Here is a 23,796-nt window from a genome sequence, read left to right on the forward strand (position 1 = left end):
AAACTTTAAGATCAGTTAGGTTACTAGCAGTGGAGTAATTATGGCACCGCAGCCCTAGCGGTTGCGGGGGAGCCGGCGCCACAGGGGCGGAGGAGCATGGTGAAGGTTTAATAAGTGAAAAGTCCCCCCCCTCCGCAGGCGCCGGAGGGGAGATGTGCGCCAGCCCTGCTCTGCCCTCTCTCCCCTCCTTCCCTTAGACACTCCAAATGTGAGCCTTGTGTACCCCCAGACACTGATATGTGTGCTTTGTACAGCAGCCCCCCCAGACACCGGGCACCCTTTCCCCCACCTTGTAGTCCCAGCATCTCCCTCCTCCAGCTGCCGCACAATAAGGTGAAAGAAGAAGCCCCCCCCTCCCTAAACACTGAGATGTTCACACTGCACCCCCCTTCCAGACACCGGACACCCTCTCACCCATCTAACAGTCTCGGCGCCTCCCTCCTCCAGCAGCCGCACAATAAGGGGAAAGAAGAAGCTCCGGGCTGCCCTCCACCCAACCCCCAAACACTGAGATGTTCACACTGCACCCCCCCCCCCCTCCCAGATGCCGGGCACCCTCTCCCCCACCTAGCAGTCCCGGCGCCTCCCTCCTCCAGCAGCTGCACAATGAGGGGAATGAAGAAGCGCTGGGCTGCCCTCCTCCCCCCCAGATACTGGGATGTTCGCACCCCCCACCCCCCCAGATGCTGGACACCTTCTCCCCCACCTAGAAGTCCTGGGCCTGCCTCTCGCACAGGGATGACCCTGCTATGTCCAGGCTGGATTCCCCTGCCTCCAGTTTCCCCTTCGTTCTGTGGCATTTATAGTTACGCCACTGGTTACTAGTTGTAATTATTTAGAAATATACACCAATGATTTTCTAAAACTGCAAACACCTATACGGTCGTATTGCCAACAGCACTTAGGTTGACAGTCATTAGGTCGACACTGTTGGGTCAACAGGTGGCAAGGTCGACAGGGTTCTAGGTCGACATGGGTGAAGGTTGACAGGTGTCTAGGTCGACATGGGAGAAGGTCGACATGGGTTTAGGTCAACACATGCGTTAAGTTGACATGGGTTAGGTCGACAGGTCGTTAGTTCGACATGGGTTTTTTCTCTGTTTTCTGAGCTGACATGTGCAGACAGGCAGTATTTCATGCCCTACCATCCACTAGGGCGTGGTGTGAGAATAAAATAGTGTGCTGAACGGTTCACTTCCAACTGTGTCCATGTCTACGGTGTCGACATTCGGGTAAAAAAACTGTGAAAAAACCCATGTCGTCCTAACGACCTGTCGACCTAACCCATGTCCACCTAACGCATGTGTCCACCTAAACCCATGTCGACCTAGAACCCTGTCGACCTTGCCATGTGTTGACCTCATGACTGTCGACCTAAGTGTGGTCGATAAAACGATCCACAACCATACATGGAGGCAAAATATTTAATCCCCAAATAACTTCTAGTAATGCCAAAATACCAATACAATAAAGTACCCTATTTAAAGTGATTTCAGTACAATGTATACTGTGTAATTCATGTATATAGTGTATTTTAATCAAGTATTAGTAAATTGCTAATGGGGCATTTATGCAAAGTAGAAAATAGCAATACTATTAACATGCTGGCTAATTAAAACATATGCAAAATGTTATTCCAAAAATGCTGAGACATCACTGGCTTTATTAGCTAACTGAGCAGAAATGCTCAGGATTTTTATTAAACATACAGTATGTACTTTGTAATTACTGATTTGTGCTAAATGCTTAAAGTAAACATGCATATGGTTACAGTATGCTCTGCATTAGCTCACTAAATAAACACTAGTTTTGTGCACAAATGTAGCCAGAGCCTTGTTGCAGAGCAATCTTTTCATTACAGTTTTTTATTCTGAAAAAAAAAAGGGTTTTCTCTCTTGGGAACAGGTACAAAATCATTTGAGAAGACTTGAATTTGGACATTTTTCTTGTAGTGGGGAGTGGGTATTTATCAACGTTTAGAGAAAGATACAATTGTGAAAATGAAAGTAACCAATTAGCTTCTACCTGCCATTTTTCAAAAACAGCCTGTGAAATGTTAAGTAAAGGATGATTGGCTAGTACTTTATCTCTCTGAGCTGTGATAAATACCATCCTAAGTATTATAAAGTAGTTCACATGATTGTATTTATTATAGCAAATATAAGAATAATATGAAGAAACTAGTAAGCCCGCTCAAAGCGAAAGCATCTAAAGCCAGTCTGCTACCTTCTGTGTTTGTGCATGTGTAAAAAAAGCCTTGTAGTGATGTGTGGTGTGTTCTCCCTTGCCAAGGGATCTACCCCCACCAAAGCTGCAGTATATGCATTATCATATGTACTGTATATAGATGATTATACTTTTCTGCCAGCACATTCTCTTTTTCATGGTATCCTGGATTCCCCTGTATCATCCCAATGGCTGCAGCCTTTGCCATCATCTAAGTCTCTGTTAGTGGAGTGCCATCGTCACGTCTTTTCATCATACTGTATAGTTATTTGTATGCCCCAAAGTAGAATCACATTATAACACACAGTGTCACCAGATCATTGTATGCCACATTATAGTGCTGCCAGTACTCACTATCTCATGCAGTTCACAATGTCACACAGTTCAGAATTTTTTTTATTGTATTGCTCACTGTTCATATTATGCCACATTGAGTTGCCTCACTTCACATTATGCCATATAGTATTACTGTAACCATCTGCCACTATTATTGACTGGGGTTCTGCAGCTTACCTTGCTTAGGTGCACTTGCTTAGCAGGTCAGGGGGCTGCTGATTATGTGATCCAGTTCTGACCACACCTGCTCAGTTCTGAACCCAGCTGACTGCTTTTTTTTTAGAACTTTTTGTTGACCATTTTTTGCAGGCCTGAAGGTATAACAGGGTAATCCTGAGACTCAGGAGTTGCCAGTGCAAATTCATACTTAGTCTAGGCTGTGTACTAGTTCATGTGCTCCTTTAAAGTCTTTGACTGGAATGTAATCCAGTTCCGAACTCTTGTTTTGGAGGTTCACTGGAATGAAGAGGCTTGATATCAGCTTTGCTATAAGATATAACTGAGGGGTTAAATGATGACCTTACTACACGAGAGCTTCCAGTCAGAAATAACAATCTCCAATATCTCTGCAATAGAATTGATCTTGGCTATAGGGAATGGAAGGGAAATCAAAGGGGCTTCAGGTTTCCATCCCAACCTAGTGTTCCTGCTTTGACTCAGTTGGAGGAACTCATGCAGTTCCACCATTCATGCTTAATGCTCGAAGAATGTCAAAGGTGTCAATGCAAGAATCTCTGTATCTATTGCGTAGCTTTGGGACATCTTATAGCTTTATGTTGAAAGCATCCAGGAAACATCTTGTCCTAACCAGTCATGAATAAGTTTGGTTAGCAGTGGTGTCTTATTTTAAATCCAAACCTGAATCCGTTTTTCTTGTTACATTGGAGAGAGTTAGAGAGCCTCTATGTGTTAGCACCCTCTTGGATTCTGGAGGGTAATTTATTTATTAATTAATAGTTTATTATATAGCGCAGCATATTCCATTGCACTTTACAATAGGAGGCAGTGATACAACTGGGTATTTACAGACAGTCAAAGGTATGAGGGCCCTGCTGGCAAGCTTACAATCTATAGGGAAATAGGCATTGATTTACAAGTATGGATATTCTTTGTTGTATAAAGTCCACCAGAATGCAAAGGTGCCTGGTGTGTTGTATGATACGGTGACCCCGCAGTTTGGTCAGGAGGATGGAAAATGTGAAAAAGAAAGAGAGATGATATGTGTGGCCTGTACAGTGGGGGTGTGATTGTATAGAAATGCTGCAAGAAGGTTAAGTGGCTGGTTCTGGAATTTGATAAGCTTGTCTGAAGAGGTGAGTTTTCAGGGAACGCTTGTAGGTTTGGAGACTGGAGTCTTATTGTACGTGGGCGAGCATTCCACAGAGTGGGTGCAGCCCAAAGAAAGTCCTGTAATCAGGAATGAGTGTGGATAAGAGATATAGATCTTTTGAGGGACGAAGAGGTCGGGTTGGAAGATATTTAGAGATAAGAGATGTATGTTGGTGTAGTTTGGTATATGCCGTGTGTTTAAATAAAAGTATTTTGTATCGAATATGGTGGAATACAGGTAGCTAATGAAGCGAGTGACAGAGTAGCTTTGCAGAAGATGAACACCTGGTTAGGAAGATTAGCCTAGCAACTGCATTCATGATGGATTGTAGTGGTGAGAGTCTGTATTAGGGAAGGCCAATAAGGAGACTTTTGCACCAATCAATGCGTGAGATGAGGAGAGCATGGATTAGAGTTTCGGGAGTGTCTTGTGTAAGGTAAGGGCAAATTTTTAAAATGTTTTTAGGTGCATTTGGCATGATTTTGAGACAGATTAAATGTGGAGAACAAAGTTAAGGATGACACCTAGACAGCGAGCTTGAGTTGTAGGATTGATTGGCATAATCTCAACAACGATAGAGATATCTTGTTGGTAACACTATTTATTTGTGGAAATTTAATTCATTCAGGTTTAGAAATATTCAGTTTGAGGTGGCAAGATCACATCCAAGATGAATCGTTTTACTAATTTTGTGCAATCATTGTTAGTGCATTCTGAACCTCTTTCTCTTTTCATCTCTAAATTATTTGGGTCCCGCCTAACAGGAGATCTCTCAGAGGTGCTGCTTCAAACTTGTTGAGTGCGGTTGGGGTTATTTGGTATTTTTGTAGAACCGGCACTCCCAATAACAATTGCAATGACCCTCTGTGCCTTCCAAAAACAAATGTGTAGGAAGAAGCAGTGATGCAGGCGGCACTCAAAGGGAGTAAATATTCTACATGTGTGGTCAAACAGGACACGACATGATGAATGGCAAAATGCCTATCCTCATGGGGATGCTTAAATGATCTGCACTCGACGAGATTTTGCAGTGGTGCATTTTAAACACCGATAGCAGCCAGGTGTTTTTTTACATCATGTCATCATGTCATGTCCTGTTTGACCACACATGTGGTATATTTACTATACTGCCCTTGTCAACTTTACTATGTGGGCAAAACCATTCGGACGGTGAGAGAAAGGATGGCCATCCACGACTGGTAATAAATGCTGCCATCCACACCAGACACTGGCTGGAAGCTGGACATACCATTAGTGACATTCGATTAATCATCATTGACCATATCCCCCCTCTCAGATGAGGAGGAGATAGAGATGACCTTTTGCTCAAACTGGAATCCAAATGAATATATAAATTGCAGACTATCAGACCATTGGGTCTAAATGAACGCTTCAGTTGGCAGGTATTTTTGTGATGTATTGTTGCCACTTATTTCCATCTTTTATCATTCACATGATTATTCATATGTCGCTTATTTGCATATTTGTCCATTGCACGTTTTGTGGCAGTTTACACATAATTTTTCCTCCTGTCACCCGCTTGCTGCCATGCCCCCGGCTTTTTGGTATGATCCGAGCGGCCATGGACGGCGTCCTGCGCCGCTGGGTATCCTAGCAACGGCACAGGACTAACGTCAGTGGCGAGCACCTCTCATGTGTGGGAGAGCGCCCGCCACACACAGGCACGGGAGAGATCAGAGACTGGTATGTATAAATGTCTCACCGCCGTGCGAGTGTGTTTGTTTTGTCTTACCGCTGTGCAAGTGTATTTCAGGCCCCTGCTGTCTTGATAAATACGTGGGGGGGTGTTAAAAAATAGTCCAGTAGATACGGTACCGTATTTTTGTAGCCACTAGTAGGTGTATCCGTTCCTATATTGTCTCCTTGTGAGTAGTTAGGATGTATAGTGAACAAATGTCCAGAGTAACCCGCGGTAGGAGTAGGTGTGGAGTGTTAAACTCCTCTTAGAATGGATGTCCTCCGTTCGGGTCTTTGTCCTGGATGGGTCCTTTGTAGGGTTCCCAATGGGTATCCGTGATGTTATGGGATATTTTCAAACAGGAGACTGGTCCGGATCAGGGCAATAAAAAGTGGCAAGGGTCCAAAACTGGATAGGGCACCCACTTGGTTCACCAACGCGTTTCGCCAAGAATTGGCTTTATCAAGGTGGACTATTTTTTAACACCCCCCCACTTATTCCATCTGGTGAATTCATAATTCTATTTTATGTCACACCCCATGTTTTTATTTATGTTTTTTTTTTAAATAAATACCAATATTTTTACATTCGATTGGCACACATTGTTTATTATATTTTATTGTTTATTACATTCTAACATTTCAGCGCAGTGTACCCCCCTTTTTCTTCTTTGTATTATATAGGAGGTTGACTACCCCCTACCCACACTGCAGCTTGGCGGAGCACCCCATATCTCTTGCGCCCCCCACACGAGGCGGTAACTTCACCCCCTCTCTCCCCCCACTTGATAAATACCCCTGCTGTCTTGAAACGTCGACTTTATTGCATGTGACCCGACTTTTGCATCAAGTATTCAATATAATATATTCACAAAGTCGCTTGGAGTGTCGCGGATTTTTCTGTATATATATATATATATATATATATATATATATATATATATATATATATATACATATATATATAGCACTTACCCCCTCAGAGAAAGGATGGAACCGGCACACGGATATAGGTGAAGAAAAAAAGTGGTTTAATGCAAGGACATCGTTGCACAGGGTGACAGCTGCCGACCTGACACACACACACATATATATATATATATATATATTTTCTAAGAGAAGAAAAGAGGAGCGCTCCAAATAGTGCTTTATCTTTTTTTTATTTTTCAGCACAATAAAATATCCGACAGGTACACTTCAGAATGGCATCACGTACCGCAATAAACGGTTAGGCACAACCGCGGGTGATAAACAGCATAAATCAAAGCTGACAAGCAGCAGAATAGCAGGATGACTGGATACAAGTGCTCTCACCACTCTCTCCAACACGGAGTTCAGACCGACGCCAGGCCACGCCCCTACGCGTTTCGTCACAAGGACTTCGTCAGAGGGTATATATATATATCAGACAATGGACAAAGTGCGCCCTCTTGAAATAAATCCACCACCGGATAGAACAAAAAGTGACAATTCGGTCACAATACAACAGATTTAATGTATAAAATGAATAAAATATGACAATAAAACAATATATTCATCTGTGTGGAGTCATGGATTCTAAAACGGTCAATCAAGCACAAAACCCAACGCGTTTCGTCGCCAACGCGACTTCCTCAGGGGTAACCGTCTGGGTGGTGGAAATAAGCGTTATTATTTTTTATTATTTTTGCAAAATAGCAAAGACCTAAATGGTCAGTATTGGGGGTTTATTTAGAGGTACATACCCACAAGTAACTTAATGTCTCTCAGTCAAAGTGTGATACAGCTTTCATTAGAGAGAGAGGGAGTGGATCCTAAGCAGATCTCAATCCTTATGCCTGTCAGCATCTAGAACATGAACTGAACATGTACAATATGTCAGGGAGGGAGCAAGATAGGACAGAGGGAATACTGACAATAATAGATGGAATATTAACATACCAATTTCCATACTAAATGAAGAATGAAAGATGGGGTAATGTCCTGAAGAAGTTCAGGATTACTCTTAGGTGTGGTACATATAGACCTAAAATAATGATGAATAATGTAAACCATAGGTATATACCAGACAGAAAAATCTGAGTGATATAGAATAAATTGGTGTGGATATGAGTTCAATAAAAATACAGGAGTTAAATTTAAAAAGTATATCTATAGTACAGAATGGGCATTTCTCAATGAGTAACACTAGATAGAGTATTGTACCCATCAGTAGGCAGCATTAGGCAGAATTAATATTAGGGACAAATGCTTTAAAGAGAACAAACTCCTATATGTGGATCCCCATTGGTAATTTGTGTATATCAAACACTAACCTCACAATCAATGTGACAAGCTCACAGCAGGGAGCAACAGATCAACAATAGTTATATTCCAATGAATCTGATAGGAATAATAGGAACAAATACACCACTTTTAGGACACATAGGGGGAAATTTACTAAAGGAAATTTGTAAAAAATAGGTGTATTTGTATTTATAAATACACTTATTTTTGACATTTACTATCCCGAAAATACGGCAATTCGTATTCGTATTGATAGCACATCACTACGAGTACGAATTGCCATATATTCGGGATCGTAAATGTCAAAAATAAGTGCATTTCTAAATACAAATACATCTATTTTTTTACAAATTTCCTTTAGTAAATTTCCCCCATAGAGTCAAGTGTCAGATGTACAACATACATGAAAACATGATACAAGCCATAGTTCTTTGGAGAGGAAAAAAACAGTTCTTACATACCTCACTCGCTCAGTTTAGCAGCCAGATCAGGGGCCAGACTCCAGGTGATTAAACAGGAGTAGCTGGCCCGTTTATATGGAGATGGCTTTATGACGTCACTTCCCATGTGGGATTATACAAAAAAATGAGAATAGAGGCACAAGCGGGACAAAATAATAGACCCCGTGACACCCGATAGATCTATAACTCCTCATGAACAGAGGCTCTAACAATGCGGAGACGTGCTGATGCTTAGAAGTATGTGAAGCACGGGAAAATACCGCGTGCGTTCCAATCTGCGTTCCAAGGTGCCCCCGTGACACAACTTCCGCCCGGCAGAACCCGGAAGTCCAGCCGGCATTAGCGTCCTCCTTAACAGGACGCAGAGGCCGGGATATGCGTTCCAATTGGGCGGTGAAGCATATCCGGCTTGCGCTCCAAGGTAGCCCACGTTACTAGTACGGCGTTGTCAACATGGACGAACGCAGAATCCAGAACGGGGATATTCTAACCAGTGACCTCCGTTGTCACTCGTGGGATATTTAAGAATATACTCTGGTAGCATTATAAATAGCAAATGTAACGGTAATGGGAACTGGGTGTTTTTTCTCTCCAATTACACGTCAACAAGTACATTTTAACACTGGGACATTTTTTTACACTGAGACATAATACAGAAAAGTAATAGTAAATTTTGAATATAATCGATAAGGTTCACAACATATACGACAACGATGTTATTGATATCGCAATTCATAATCGAAATGGCAGATATCACCATTGTGACATTAGGATCGTACACTGGTCATTGGGTGATAGTTTTAAATGGGTATAATGGTATGTGACAGATATGTCAACATGAACATCGGTTTTAAAATCGATGTTATTAATCGTAATATGCAGTTAAATAGAAAAAACATACAGTGATATTCACATAATGTAACACTTGTTAATTTCAAAACATTTGATGGGTACAGTAATGTAAAACTAGTAAGTTTATATCAATCTCGGTAATCAAAGAGACATAGAGAAAACGGATTGGGACCTCTAATAGGTGCAACAAGAAATACATTCACATCAGTTATTATAATACATAGTGAACATTAATATAATCAAAAATGATGTGTAATCACCAAACTATAATACAGTGCATTAATGATAGCGTTTAGGTTTAAGAAGAGGTTTTTATAGTGAATAAGTACTACAAGACCCATGTAGCCAGGAATAAGGTGCAACATGTGTAGTGTTACATTTAGTGGTGACATTAAGCCATAGTACAAACAAAAATATTAAAGGTCAATTACTTATAAGTAATAGAGAGAAGTGCTGTGTTATAGATGCGGGACATTTGTGTAGGTTTAGTCACCTAAAATAAGAATATAAACTAAATTAACCCAAAAAAGAAACTATATCTACATTCTCATTCAGACCATGCGGATGAAGAGAATTAAGTGAGTAAATCCAGAATGTCTCTTTCTTGGACAATGTCAGGTCCCTATCCCCACCTCTAGGATTTTCGGGAATTTGCTCTAGTACAGTAAAAGAAAAATTATGAGGATTGACACTTGAGTTGTGACACTCAAGAAAATGTCTGGGTAGACTGTGAGTGAGTATTTTATTTTTAATATTCCGGATATGCTCTTGGATCCTTATTTTGAGTTGGCGTTTGGTCTTTCCAATATACGTCTTCCCACAGTTGCAGGTAATTTTGTAGATTACATAGGTCGAATTGCAAGTTGTGGCTGAATTAGCAGAGTACTCTCTCCCTTCAATAGTACATTTGAAGGTTTTCTTTTCCACGAACTTGCAACAAATGCACTTGTTACATGGGTTACATCTCTTCACCTTCTCCAAAAAGCTACTACTCACTCCCTTAGATGATGGAATCTTCAGCTTACTAGGGGCGATGATACTTTTAAGATTGTTAGCCCTTCTGAAGACTAAGTCTGGCTTGGGGGGAAGATGTGGGCCCAAAATCTGGTCTTTAAGTAATATATCCCAGTGTTTGGTGAGTATCTTCTTGATCGTATTACCATCCTTGGAATACTGGGTGATAAACGGTCTCTTCATTTTCATCGTTGTTTAATCTTGGGTAATGGTCTTTTTAGCTAGGGTTTCTTCCCTACTTCTTATTCCCGCTCGTTGACGTGCCGCCTCGGTCTTTAATGGGTCATAACCCTTTTCCAGGAAGCGTTTCGAAAGCATGCGTGATTGTACGTCATAGTCCTCATACTCGCTACAATTCCGTCTAATCCGATTGAACTGTGCAAATGGGACATCGTCTTTCCATCGAGGATGGTGGCAGCTACTGTAAGGTATGAAACTATTGGTATCGACCTTCTTGAAGAAGGTTTTGGTACCAACAGTCCCACCAACGTTTCCAATAAGTTCTAAATCCAAGAACTCAATATTTCTATTGTTGGTCTGGTGAGTAAATTTTAGATTGAAGTCATTCTGTTGTAAATGAATCATAAACCTCTCAATGCTGGCAGAATCCCCACACCAAATGAAAATCAGATCATCAATGTATCTTTGATACAATTTAATGTGATGTTTGAACTCTGATTCATAGATGAACTGATCTTCCCATACCCCCATCAGGAGGTTCGCGTAAGAGGGGGCAAACTTAGTCCCCATGGCCGTACCGTTTGTTTGCAAGTGGTATTTACCCTCAAACTCGAAATAATTGTGGGTAAGAATGTATCTGATACTGTCCAGTACAAAATTTATTTCATCCTGTGGATGATCAGTGTATTTGGACATAATGATAGAAACCGCCTCGATTCCCTTATTGTGTGGGATCGAGGAATACAGTGCCTGTACATCAACTGTTAGCCAGATATAGTTTTCTTCCCATGGAAAATCAACAAGTTGGTTCAAAAGTGAAGTAGAATCTTTAAGGTGGGATTTGTGCCTTAACACATAGGGTTGAAGCAATAGGTCCACAAAATGGGAGAGATTGCTGCTTAAAGATTGGATCCCCGCCACTATGGGACGTCCGGGTGGAGTTTTGACATTCTTGTGGATTTTCGGGATGTGATAAAATATCGGGACCAAAGGGTGCTTTATGTATAGATATTCGAACTCTTTGCTGTTAATTAGCGATTTGGTTTTAGCATTCATTAATAAGTTGTATAGGTCCTCCTGAAATTTCTCTGTTGGATTATCCGGTAATTCCATGTACGTAACTCCATCATATAGAAGTTTAGTTGCTTCCTGAAGATATGCCACTTTCGACTGAATTACTACAGCCCCTCCCTTGTCTGCATTCCTTATAACAAGGTTGTCGTCTTTTTTTAAAGTTTGTAGCGCCTTTTTTTCTTGAATATTTAAATTGCCACGGTGTTTGGTGTCAACAGATTTCATTTTTTTAAAATCATCATTGACCAGGCTGTAAAAAATATCTACATTACTGCCCTTCGATTCAATAGGGTAGAATTTGGAGGGATTAGATACCCTAGGTTTACTCGTCTCATTAGGCTCAATGGTCGGGTTTTTTAAGAAATGTCTCTGAAGCGTTAAATTTCTCACATACTTGTTTAGATCTATAAATAGATTGAATTTGTCCGTTCGATTGTCCGGAGCAAATTTCAATCCTTTATTCAGTAATGCGATCTTGGTTGGGGAAAGGTCCGTCTCAGAGAGGTTAATAACCCCTGTTTCTGGTTTCCTTGGAGGTGTGGGGCTTTTCTTTTTGGGCTTTTTTCTGCCGCCTCTACATCCTCTTCTCCGCCATTGAAGCCTCGTTTTATCCCTTGAGGTGAATCTAGCCGATCGTATAGTATGTCCTCCTTCTGTAAGTAGGAGTTCTTCCTTTCGCCTAAAAAATGGAGGTTAGTAGAGGGTCTTTCTGGAGAGGGAGTTCTGTATCTTCTCGCTCTTTCTCTATAAGATGGTGGCCTCCTTTTCAGGTCATAATTTTGTTCATATTCAGGATGGAATCTATCACGATATGAATTATTTCTATCCCGGGGATAGTTGTTTCGATATTGTTTCCTCGGGGAGCGAAAGGTCCTCTCAGGGGGGTATACGGGTTGTTGCCATCTTTGATGGTCTTGGTATCTTGTTGTTTCATACTGTCGTTGATATTTTCTGGGGGGTCTGTCTTGGTGTTGGTATCTATTACCAAAATTTCTATGGTTGTCTGATTCCATTCTCCCGTTGTTAGACCAGTTGTGGATTTGGCCATTAACATAGTCATTTCTATCTCTTATAAATTTCTTTTGTTTCCTCTGGATTATCTCACTTTCTACTTTATCCAGTTTATGTTGGAGGTCTCCTAGATCCCTTTTAAATTCCTCACTGTCTGAGTACTTCTCGACTATTTTTTCAATCTTATTGAGCTCTGTGTCAATTCTGGACAGTTCTTTTTTCCTTTCATTTATAAGAAGTGACATCAATTTAGTAGAGCACTCTTCTAGTGTCCCATTCCATAAGGTCAAGAAGTTCTCATCCCCCATCCCAAATGTGGGAATTTTATTAATCCTTAGACCTCTCGGTATACGTTTAACTTCTAAATATTTCTCCAATGTGGTGACATCGTACCAACTTTTTAGTTCTTTGGTAGCGAGTTTCTCTACATTATTTAGATGACTAAAATAGTCTTCATCCTCTGACATAAACACTTGCTCGTCCTCCAAAAACATATTTTTGGCTCTTGCCGTTCTTTTTGATCGATCATTAAATAATGGCATGTTGCCTTTAAAAGCAGCAAATCACAGGGTAGCTAACAGAAAAATAGGACAAATGGAGAGGATACCCCTTCAATGCGCTATAGGAAATATATGGGCAGCAGCTATGTGGGTCCCCCCTGTTAGTGGGGGAAAATAGGAGAAGAATAGCAGACAATGGACAAAGTGCGCCCTCTTGAAATAAATCCACCACCGGATAGAACAAAAAGTGACAATTCGGTCACAATACAACAGATTTAATGTATAAAATGAATAAAATATGACAATAAAACAATATATTCATCTGTGTGGAGTCATGGATTCTAAAACGGTCAATCAAGCACAAAACCCAACGCGTTTCGTCGCCAACGCGACTTCCTCAGGGGTAACCGTCTGGGTGGTGGAAATAAGCGTTATTATTTTTTATTATTTTTGCAAAATAGCAAAGACCTAAATGGTCAGTATTGGGGGTTTATTTAGAGGTACATACCCACAAGTAACTTAATGTCTCTCAGTCAAAGTGTGATACAGCTTTCATTAGAGAGAGAGGGAGTGGATCCTAAGCAGATCTCAATCCTTATGCCTGTCAGCATCTAGAACATGAACTGAACATGTACAATATGTCAGGGAGGGAGCAAGATAGGACAGAGGGAATACTGACAATAATAGATGGAATATTAACATACCAATTTCCATACTAAATGAAGAATGAAAGATGGGGTAATGTCCTGAAGAAGTTCAGGATTACTCTTAGGTGTGGTACATATAGACCTAAAATAATGATGAATAATGTAAACCATAGGTATATACCAGACAGAAAAATCTGAGTGATATAGAATAAATTGGTGTGGATATGAGTTCAATAAAAATACAGGAGTTAAATTTAAAAAGTATATCTATAGTACAGAATGGGCATTTCTCAATGAGTAACACTAGATAGAGTATTGTACCCATCAGTAGGCAGCATTAGGCAGAATTAATATTAGGGACAAATGCTTTAAAGAGAACAAACTCCTATATGTGGATCCCCATTGGTAATTTGTGTATATCAAACACTAACCTCACAATCAATGTGACAAGCTCACAGCAGGGAGCAACAGATCAACAATAGTTATATTCCAATGAATCTGATAGGAATAATAGGAACAAATACACCACTTTTAGGACACATAGAGTCAAGTGTCAGATGTACAACATACATGAAAACATGATACAAGCCATAGTTCTTTGGAGAGGAAAAAAACAGTTCTTACATACCTCACTCGCTCAGTTTAGCAGCCAGATCAGGGGCCAGACTCCAGGTGATTAAACAGGAGTAGCTGGCCCGTTTATATGGAGATGGCTTTATGACGTCACTTCCCATGTGGGATTATACAAAAAAATGAGAATAGAGGCACAAGCGGGACAAAATAATAGACCCCGTGACACCCGATAGATCTATAACTCCTCATGAACAGAGGCTCTAACAATGCGGAGACGTGCTGATGCTTAGAAGTATGTGAAGCACGGGAAAATATATTTATTTATTATTTCTCTGTTTTCACATTCTTTTTTAACTGTGCACTTAATAGGATTTCTTTACTTTTATTTCCTTCATCTTCAAATGTACCATCACAGTAGAACTTCATCTATAAATACCTTTCAAACAGGAGCCTGCAGCATGACATATATTAAGGAAGTAATCCCTTTTTAGAGTAACCTCTTCATACAGTTAGCTTCCATTGTTATTAGCAGGGAACATGGAATGCACACAGAGTAGCCCCAGCTTGTAGAGAAATTATCAGATGTTTTTACCACAGGAATTAAGTGCAGAAAGGACTAATATGACACACCAAGGAGAATATAAGAAAAACTGTCTTGTGCTCTTTTAGTACAAGGTGTTCCTGAAAATGCCAGATGTAAAAAGATTTCCGTGGAGACCTATAAAAAAGCTCCATACTAAATATAACCAGAACACAAAGCCACTGCCTCCAGCTAACAAACAGCTGTGCAATCTTTTACATCACTTCAACCTAAACTCTATCACAAGCTCGCTTGTACTGAAAAATCTAAATGATCTTCAATACATATACAATGGGTCATAGATGCTGATTTGTAGCAAATACACTAAGACTTTTATAAGTACTGAGATAGATTGGATAAAACACTGGTATTCTACTGTATGTAAAGAAAATATTGTCACAATCTCAGGTACATTACGCTGGTCATCAGGCCGGGGATTGGCTAGACCTGATACAGGGCTGCAGAGTTTTACCACGCCATAGGTGTTCACCAGTGACCCCTCCAGTTGGGATTTGGGCTTTGCTGCTATGGACATGCCGGTCGCGGTCCCCTGAGCAGGTTCCCCATGTGGCACTGGTAACCATACCTCCCAACATGACCCTCTTCAGGAGGGACAGAATGCTCTGTTTCTGGACTTACGCCCTAATTTATGATTGGCATCACCTGTGTTCTAGCACCTTTTGTATCAATCAATCTGTTCAACACATGTGAAGTTAAGAGGAAGTCTAGAAACAGAGCATTGTGTCCCTCCTGGAATGGGTCATGTTGGGAGGTATGGGTAACCCCTTGGAAACAGGTAGCATGGATTCAGGATTACACATAGTTATTTTAGCCGGGTCGTACACTAGTAGTCACGGGGCACAGTACACAAGGATCAGACAGGAGAGTAGTCAGGAGGCAAGCCAAGGTCATTCACTGGTAATCACTGCGTACAGTACACGAGGATCAGGAAGGAGAGTGGTCAGAAGGCAGGCTGAGGTCATACACAGGTAACCCATGGTTAACGGTACACAGGGATTCAGCCGAAGGATAGTCAGGAAACAAGCCGCAGTCAGTATCTGGTGATCAGGAACACAGTAAAAGTACAAGGGACGCTGGAGCAGGTTGTGATCCCTTTACTCTGGCAATGTCTGTCTGCCAGAGGTTGCCTTTTATAGGAAGCACAAGGAACTGGATACTCACAGGTGCCTCAATCAATGAGAACTGAGCATGTCTCTCACTCAGGTGCTTTCATCAATATGCAATAATCAGGTTAAACAGAACTGCCTGGCAGCATGGATTCGCCCAGGTGCTGTGATCAATTAGCAAAGCTCAGACCACACAGAACTTCTCTGCAGCATGGAGCAGAGCTGAACTGACAGGAGAAGTCACAAACAGGTGACAACCAAACAATAACTGAAGTTTGTGACAAATATTTTGTTTTTTTAAATTTCCTTTTTATTCAATTTCTTATGCATTAAAAAAATAACAGTACATAGACATTCCACATTACATATACATATAACATTAATATGACAAACTCACTTACTAACAATACACAAACTTGCCCGCTCCCAGCCCTCCCCTTCTTTCGTTCCCATGCCCCACTCAGCAGTCTGTCTCCTCCCCATGTACCCCTGTACCCTGCCTCCCCCATATCTCTTTTATTAAGGCCTCGCTTAGCTAGCTGGATTCCGATGTCTACCTTTCCTCCTACGCCCACTTCAAATAGGTTTTAGTACTTTTTTGCTGGCTTTGGCCTGATATTAGAACATTCAACCTGTTGTGCCCTGCTTCTAAATCTAGCTGGGTATTTATACTCACCCTGTGCGTCTAACTATAATTTCTCTATATGCTTATTCGCAAACAACATTATACCCCCCCCTTTTTTTTTTTTTTTTTTTTTTTACTTTACTTTGTGCGTATATATATGTGCCTTTTCATGTGTTGCTGTATAATCTACACAGATCTCAAATTATCTATTTAAATTATTGTATTGTTATATTATTTCATTTCACATTATATTATTGTTTATCCATTTACTCCAAACTTTATTAAATTTATTTATCGTGTTCCTGTGCATGTGTACATATTTTTCGTGTGTAACTGTGTATTCCACCAGCCTTTTCCAACCTTCAAACTCAGGGCCCTTTTCTGCCAGCCAAGTCCTGGCAATCATAACCTTGGCCAGGGCACATAGATTACTGATGAAGGGATGATCCTCTCTTCCTGTGTTTCCTTCCCCCATCATACTCAGTAGACAGCATCTAGGCGTCAATCTCTCTCTATTGACCCCCAAATCAACCAGAGCTTGTTTTACTTTCTCCCAGAAATCCTGCACTACTGGACACTCCCAAATCAGGTGATAGAATGAGCCCTCCGCTCTTTGGCACTTTGGGCACATGTCCGAGGCCCTTCCACCAAACTTCTTGAGTCTTGTCATCGTTAGGTATGCCCTATGTATCACAAGCAGTTGTACTTGTTGTACTCTAGTTGAGTTTGTCGTTTTAATTATTGAAGACAATGCTCTGGCCCATTCATCGCTCTCTATTGGACCTATATCGTTCTCCCATTTTCCCCTCAGGACACCCAATTCTCCCCCCTCCAACTGTATTAATTGATTATATATTCTTGATGTCAATTTTGATTTATTTGCTGATTTAAGCAATTTCTTTATTGGGGATGTCCCAAACTCTGGAGGATTTCCCAGAAACTGGGACTCCAATGCATTTCTCAGTTGAAGGTATCTAAAAAAGTGCGTTGTAGGCACTGCAAACTCCTCCTGTAGTTGCCCAAATAGTTTCAGTACTCCCCCCTCATACAGCTGACTCAACATGGTTACCCCGTACTGTTCCCATACCCTGGAAATTTGAAGATACCTTAACTCTTTCATTCCCTGGGGGTCGTTTAAGGGATGTTCTAGATCTACTTCAGTAAATTTCATCAGTTTATTAGTTTCTCTCCATACTTTCACTGCTTGTGCCACCACTGGTGCATCCCCCTTCTTCAGTCGACCTTTTAATAGTTTATGCAAAGGGGTGGTCCCACTCTCACTCTGTGCTACCACCGCCCCTACCCCCTCATTCATACAGTTAGAGTTAGGGCCCATCCAATCTGCAAGCAGTGTCAACTGACTTGCCATATAGTATAGTTTAAAATTAGGCAACGCCAGTCCCCCCTCGTCCCTCCCTCTCATCAATGTCTGTAATCGAATCTTGGGGCGTGCATTGTTCCAAATAAAGGTGGAAAGTATACTATTTATTTTTCTAAAGAAGGGGTCTGGCACATATTGTGGGTCCAGTTGCAATACGTACAAGAACTTGGGGAGCACAATCATTTTTATCATGTTGACTCTGCCTGTGCTAGTTAATGGTAATTTCTGTTTTAATTTTTTTGTTTAAGTATGATATTAATGGGTCCAAATTCAGCGACTTAAACTCGGCGGGATCCCGGGATATCCATATCCCCAAATACTTAAATGATTGTACCCACTTAAGTGGCGTATCCACTAGTGGGGTTCTGGAGTCCCCCGGTCTCACCGACAAGATGCTGGATTTGTTCCAGTTTACTCTAAACCCGGAATGGTCCCCAAATCTCCTGATCTCCTCCATCACTATTGGGCCTGCCTTCTCACCATTGGACAAAAATAACAGTAAATCATCAGCGTATAGTGCCACTGTGTCTGTTGTAGTACCGGTCCTAAATCCCACTATTTCTGGATGTCCTCGCAGGATACAAGCCAAGGGCTCGATGGCCAGTGCGAACAGGGATGGTGACAGAGGGCACCCCTGTCTCGTCCCTCTATTGAGTGCAAATGAATTTGAAAAGTTTTATTGTTCCTCAGTGAGAAAAACAAAATAGCAATCTAGCAAATATGATACCTTTTAATGGCTAACAAAAATAAATGTTGTTAAAATGCAAGCTTTCGAGACTCGAAAGCTTGCATTTTAACAACATTTATTTTTGTTAGCCATTAAAAGGTATCATATTTGCTAGATTGCTATTTTGTTTTTCTCACTGAGGAACAATAAAACTTTTCTTATCAACTGGCTAACACGGTACCAAACTTTTTTCTTTTGACCAAATGAATTTGACACATGCCCATTTATGGCCATTCTGGCACTTGGAGCTGTATAAAGCATCTGCACCCATTTTATAAATTTTGGGCCAATCCCCATTACCCGCATTACCTCCCATAGGTACTGCCACTCGATAGCGTCAAACGCTTTGACCGCATCGAGTGACATTACCACCGGCAGGGGATCCTCTGTATGTGACATTTGCAAGTGAGTATACAATTTACGCAGGTTAATTGATGTTGATTTACCTGGCATGAAGCCGGTTTGGTCGGTGTGGACTATTTTGCAAATATGTTTATTCAATCTTGCAGCTAGGACCTTGGCAATGATTTTTGCTTCTGTAACTATAAGAGAAATTGGTCTATATGACTCCAGAAGTAACGGGTCTTTTTCTGCCTTCAGCAAAACGATTATCTTTGCTTCGGACATTGAAACGGGGAACCTATCGTCATTGTAGCTTGCATTAAATGTCTCCATTAGTATAGGAGCCAATATTTCTGTATATCGTTTATAGATTTCGGCTGGGATGCCATCTATGCCGGGGGATTTACCGGCTGGAAGGGAACTGATTGCTGATTTTAGTTCTTGCAGGTTAAGAGGTTCCTCAAGCTCAGCCCTTGCGGCTTGTGGTATGGTTGGTATATCTATCTTTCCCAGTAACTCCCTTGTTTCACTCTGACTATGTTTTACTCTGGACTCATAGATTCCCTTAAAGTAATCCCTGAAGGAGTTAACTATTTCCATATTTTCATATAACACCCCGCCAGACGTGTCAGTGATTTTTATAATAGTGCTTGGGGGGCTGTCTACTTGGGCTAAATTCGCCAGGAATCTTCCAGTTCTGTCTGAAGTCGCATAGTTAATCTGGGAGCTATGGAGCATTAAACTAGAGTTCTCCTCCTTTATAGAGTTAAGCCATCTCTCCTGTGCTTCTAACCATTCTACCTTCGATATATCATCTTCCGTTGCTATATAATGTTTTTCCCGCTCTTGGCAATTCTCCTCTAGCTCCAAGGTCCTAGCTCTACTAGCCCTTTTAAGCTCACTGATGTCTTTTTTTAAGCCACCCCTCATGAATGCTTTAAAGCTATCCCAGACCATCCCAGCCTGCGCTGTGCCCCTGTTTATCTCCCAGTATTCCAACCATTCCTCCTTTCTTTTTTCGTTATCCTTTAATTTCCCTAACCACCTTGCGTCAAACTTCCAAAAAGAGTTCTCTCTGCCCCTATGCTCCGCCAACTCCAACAGAACTGGGGAGTGATCCGATATTCCTCTATTTTTATATTCTGTTTTCACTACACTGGGCATCAATCTGGTGGATAACAACATTAGGTCAATTCTTGAAAAGGCCTGGAAGGAGGCGGAGAAACAAGAGAACTGTACAACTGTACAATGTCTGGATTTCTCTCTCTCCATGAGTCAACCAAACTCAAAAATTTTGTTTAAATATATCATATACTGTTATAAAATGCAAAAAAAATAGGGGGCATGTAAAAAATATATATTTCATACAATGCAAATCAATAGCAGGCATGTGTACTCTGTCCTTGTAGAATCATTTCTTAGTATTTAGTGTGACAGTGCCCTTTTTGTCTTCTAAGGACCTGTCATTGTTTTACTTTTGATGTGTCTTTGGGCTTTTAGCCATAACATGATAGAATATTAATACAGTAGTCCAATTCTTTTTAAAAGCAGCCAATTCATGAAAACAGGCAACTAGGAGCTTCAAATTTTTTTTTTTAGAATATGCTACTAGAATACATTCATTTAATTAGTGTACTTTAAACTCATCAAAGAAAAACAAAGGCCCAACTTCTGCATGAGGACAAAGCAGTGTCCTCTATAATCAATTAGGAGGTTCGTTTAAAGTAGCACATTTGAAAGAACAATTGCAAAAATATGATTTCTAGGAATTCAATTTTTCCTTTTTCAATTTACAATACTTTCAATTAATCACATAAGAAGATTGTCATATTAACTAAGTTGTAAACTGACATTTTGTGAATAAAGAAGCAATGTCACTGCAACCTTCCTCATCACTAATTCTACATATTGTTCAGCAGCAACCTAATTAAACCATTTACTGTAGAGTCATAAATCTATATTACATTTACTAAAAATAAAAGCAAAACATAGCAATTATTTTTTACAGATCTCTTAGGGAGCTGCAGTTACAGCAGTAGATAGTAAAAGCTTGGTATAGAGAACTCAGGTCTCACAACTACAGTACATTCTCAAATTGAGCATTTTGTTTCGTGAGAGTTCATGCCAACATCATCCGCAATAACACTGTTTTAATGCAAATGTGGTTTAGGTTTTAAGTAAGTATTATTTTTAATCACAATGTCACAATCTATACAGGTTGCAATGCCACTGATAAACTAGTGGTACAGCTCTTTTCAGTTTGTAGTGCAGGCTGTGTTATGCAGCCTAAGGGTGAAATGTAATAGGATGAGAGATTTGGTAAGTAATCTCTATTTTTATTAAAGCGGCAATCATTTACACTTCAAAATCAAACAGGTTTTTCAGTGTAAATGATTGATGCTTCACAAAAACTGGATATTTATTACCAAATCTCCCACTTTCTGATTCTCTCATCCTATTATATTTCCCCCTATGAGTGAAGCTGGGACACCCTAAAGAACTGCACTCGTTTGGCATCAATCATACTTGCTCTGCCCAGCAATCTTGGTTAGAACATTGTAGTCCCAAATCGAGCTCCAGTGTACTTCTACTTTCTCAGAGTACTCTTCCAATCTACACTTGTGTTCTTGCTATCAGTTATTCTTGTTTATCCTTCTCCAGTGTTACTGCATTTGTGTAATCTCAATCACTGTGGATCTGGTTAATCCTGATACCCTGCTTCACTGCATCCCAGGTAACCTCAAAACTCTGCATCCGGTTTATCACAAAATACTGCATCCTACTGTACATCTGAGTAATCCTGAAACTCTTTTATCCTGGAAGTACAACACTTCAAGGGGGGAGATTATCTAAAGCAGAAATGCGGTAAAACCCCGTTATCGGGTTTTTACCGCATTTCTGCATGCTCTGTCCCCCCTCCGCAGCGGAGGGAATCGCCAGCAAATGCTGATGATTCCCTGTAGAAGCCTATGGGCTTCTTACCGCAGCGCTGTGTGAGGGATCCGTCACATATCCCTCCCAGCATGCCCTGCAGCCGTCGCCGTGCTCTGCACATGCACAGATGGACTCCCGGGTCTCAGACCTGGAAGTCCAGCACCGGCGCCACATCGCAAGGGACACCGCTATTATCGCAAGAGCTGTCCCTTGCGTTAATGATCGCATATGTTAGAAACAGGGCTGCGGATGTTAGAACATCCCGCCCCAAGTGTTTAGTAACAGTATTTGCCAGAATATACAGTTTCTGTAGAGGACACACATATTTTAGAGCTGATAGGCAACTGGTTAAAAAAATCTTTATAACAGTCTTATTTTTCTGTATTGTGGTTAATATATGTGTGATCTATACAGGGCTGTATACAATAAGTCCCGGCCCAGGTAATAATAGAGGGGCATGACCATGCCTCCTTCCCAAAAATATAATAAAAATGGTATTTATGGCATGCTGTACGGGGGGGGGGGGGTGCTGTTGTGAACCCTGACCAGAAGCAGTTAAGGAAGCGGAGTAACCAGTGCAATTGCAAGCCACCTCCCATCCTGCTGCTGCACAGAGGAGGAGGCTGCTGCTGCTTGGCGGCTGCTATCTCATTGCAGCCAATGCAGCCCAGGCTGGGGATGTAACAAAGAACTGAAAGTTAATGGATGAGCTGGGCATCTCCATCAAGCCTGGTTGATGTGTACCAGCCCCCCTTCCCCCTCCTCTGCACCACTGGATATATTGTTGCATACAATTTTAATACTTTACAAATAAGTAACTGGTGGCACAGTATCCTGGATATACTGTAGTCCAGCATGAAATGCAAATGTACAGCACAGTGTTAGATATACTTACTCCTGTTATATAACGTGTTCTACACTGGATGGTTCCAAATAATCCAAGTATAACGATAATGATATGTATAAAATTTGCCAAGATAGGTGCCCACTGGTAGCCAAGGAAGTCAAATATTTGTCTTTCCAGTATACAGGCCTACAAAATAAGAGATAAATATTATTATTACAAGTAAAAAAGTCAAGTTACAGTCTTATAACATTTCCTTATTATACAGTTGTTGTTGTTGTTGTTGTTGTTTTTGACCAGGGTAATAGTAATATTTCTGGAACTACTAGAATGTAAATTGTAATATTTTAGAAGATGGGGGGGGTTCTTAGAATTCACACCTGATTTACATGAGGTGCTTGAGGTGCTATCATGCTGGGACTTGTAGTTCTTGTATTTTAGAAGACACAATTCTACAGTGGGAGCTACTGCCATCTATTTCCATAATAGGATTAAGGGGGTGATTTTGGTTCACTCCTTCTGGCAATTTCCTTCTTAGATGGACAAAACCATATGCAATGCAGGTGGGGCAGATGTTACTTGTGCAGAGAGAATTAGATTTGGGTGGGGTTTTACTTCAAAGTGAGATCTATATTGCGGTGTAAAAATAAAGCAGCCAGTATTTACCCTGCATAGAAACAAAATAACTCAGCCAAATCAAATTCTCTCTGCACATGTTACATCTGCCCCCCTGCAGTGCACATGGTTTTGTCCATCTAAGAAGGAACTTGCCAGAAGGAGTGAACCAAAATAACCCCCTAAGTGAGTAATTGGATTGCTCTGCTAATCCCCTACTCTATTGTTCTATGCATTGTATTGCAGCTGAGAACAATAGGATAATCATGGCTAGCCATCCTGAACCATGGCCTAAGATAGATGATATGTGCTCCTACTGTAATTTTGGTTCTAACATTGTATGCCAATGTGTGTTTCTCATACTGATGTATTTTAATATCCTCTTCTCCCATTAGTACACATGGGCCTCCTATTAACCTGTCGGATTGCAAGTATGTAAAACTACTGTAAAGCT

The 23,796-nt window shown here is 40.9% G+C and overlaps 1 protein-coding gene across 1 annotated transcript in view; it reads right to left on the reverse strand.

The window, feature by feature from the left end:
- NKAIN2 (sodium/potassium transporting ATPase interacting 2) overlaps window positions 1–23,796 on the reverse strand; it is a 794,408-nt gene that overhangs the window by 474,822 nt on the left and 295,790 nt on the right. The window contains exon 2 of the mRNA XM_083176781.1: window positions 22,779–22,916. Coding sequence (XP_083032907.1) covers window positions 22,779–22,916 — 138 coding nt within the window. The remainder of the gene's footprint in view (window positions 1–22,778; window positions 22,917–23,796) is intronic.

This window comes from Crinia signifera, chromosome 3 (genome assembly GCF_055691185.1).
Source record: "Crinia signifera chromosome 3, ASM5569118v1, whole genome shotgun sequence".
NCBI classification, from domain to species: Eukaryota; Metazoa; Chordata; class Amphibia; order Anura; family Myobatrachidae; genus Crinia; species Crinia signifera.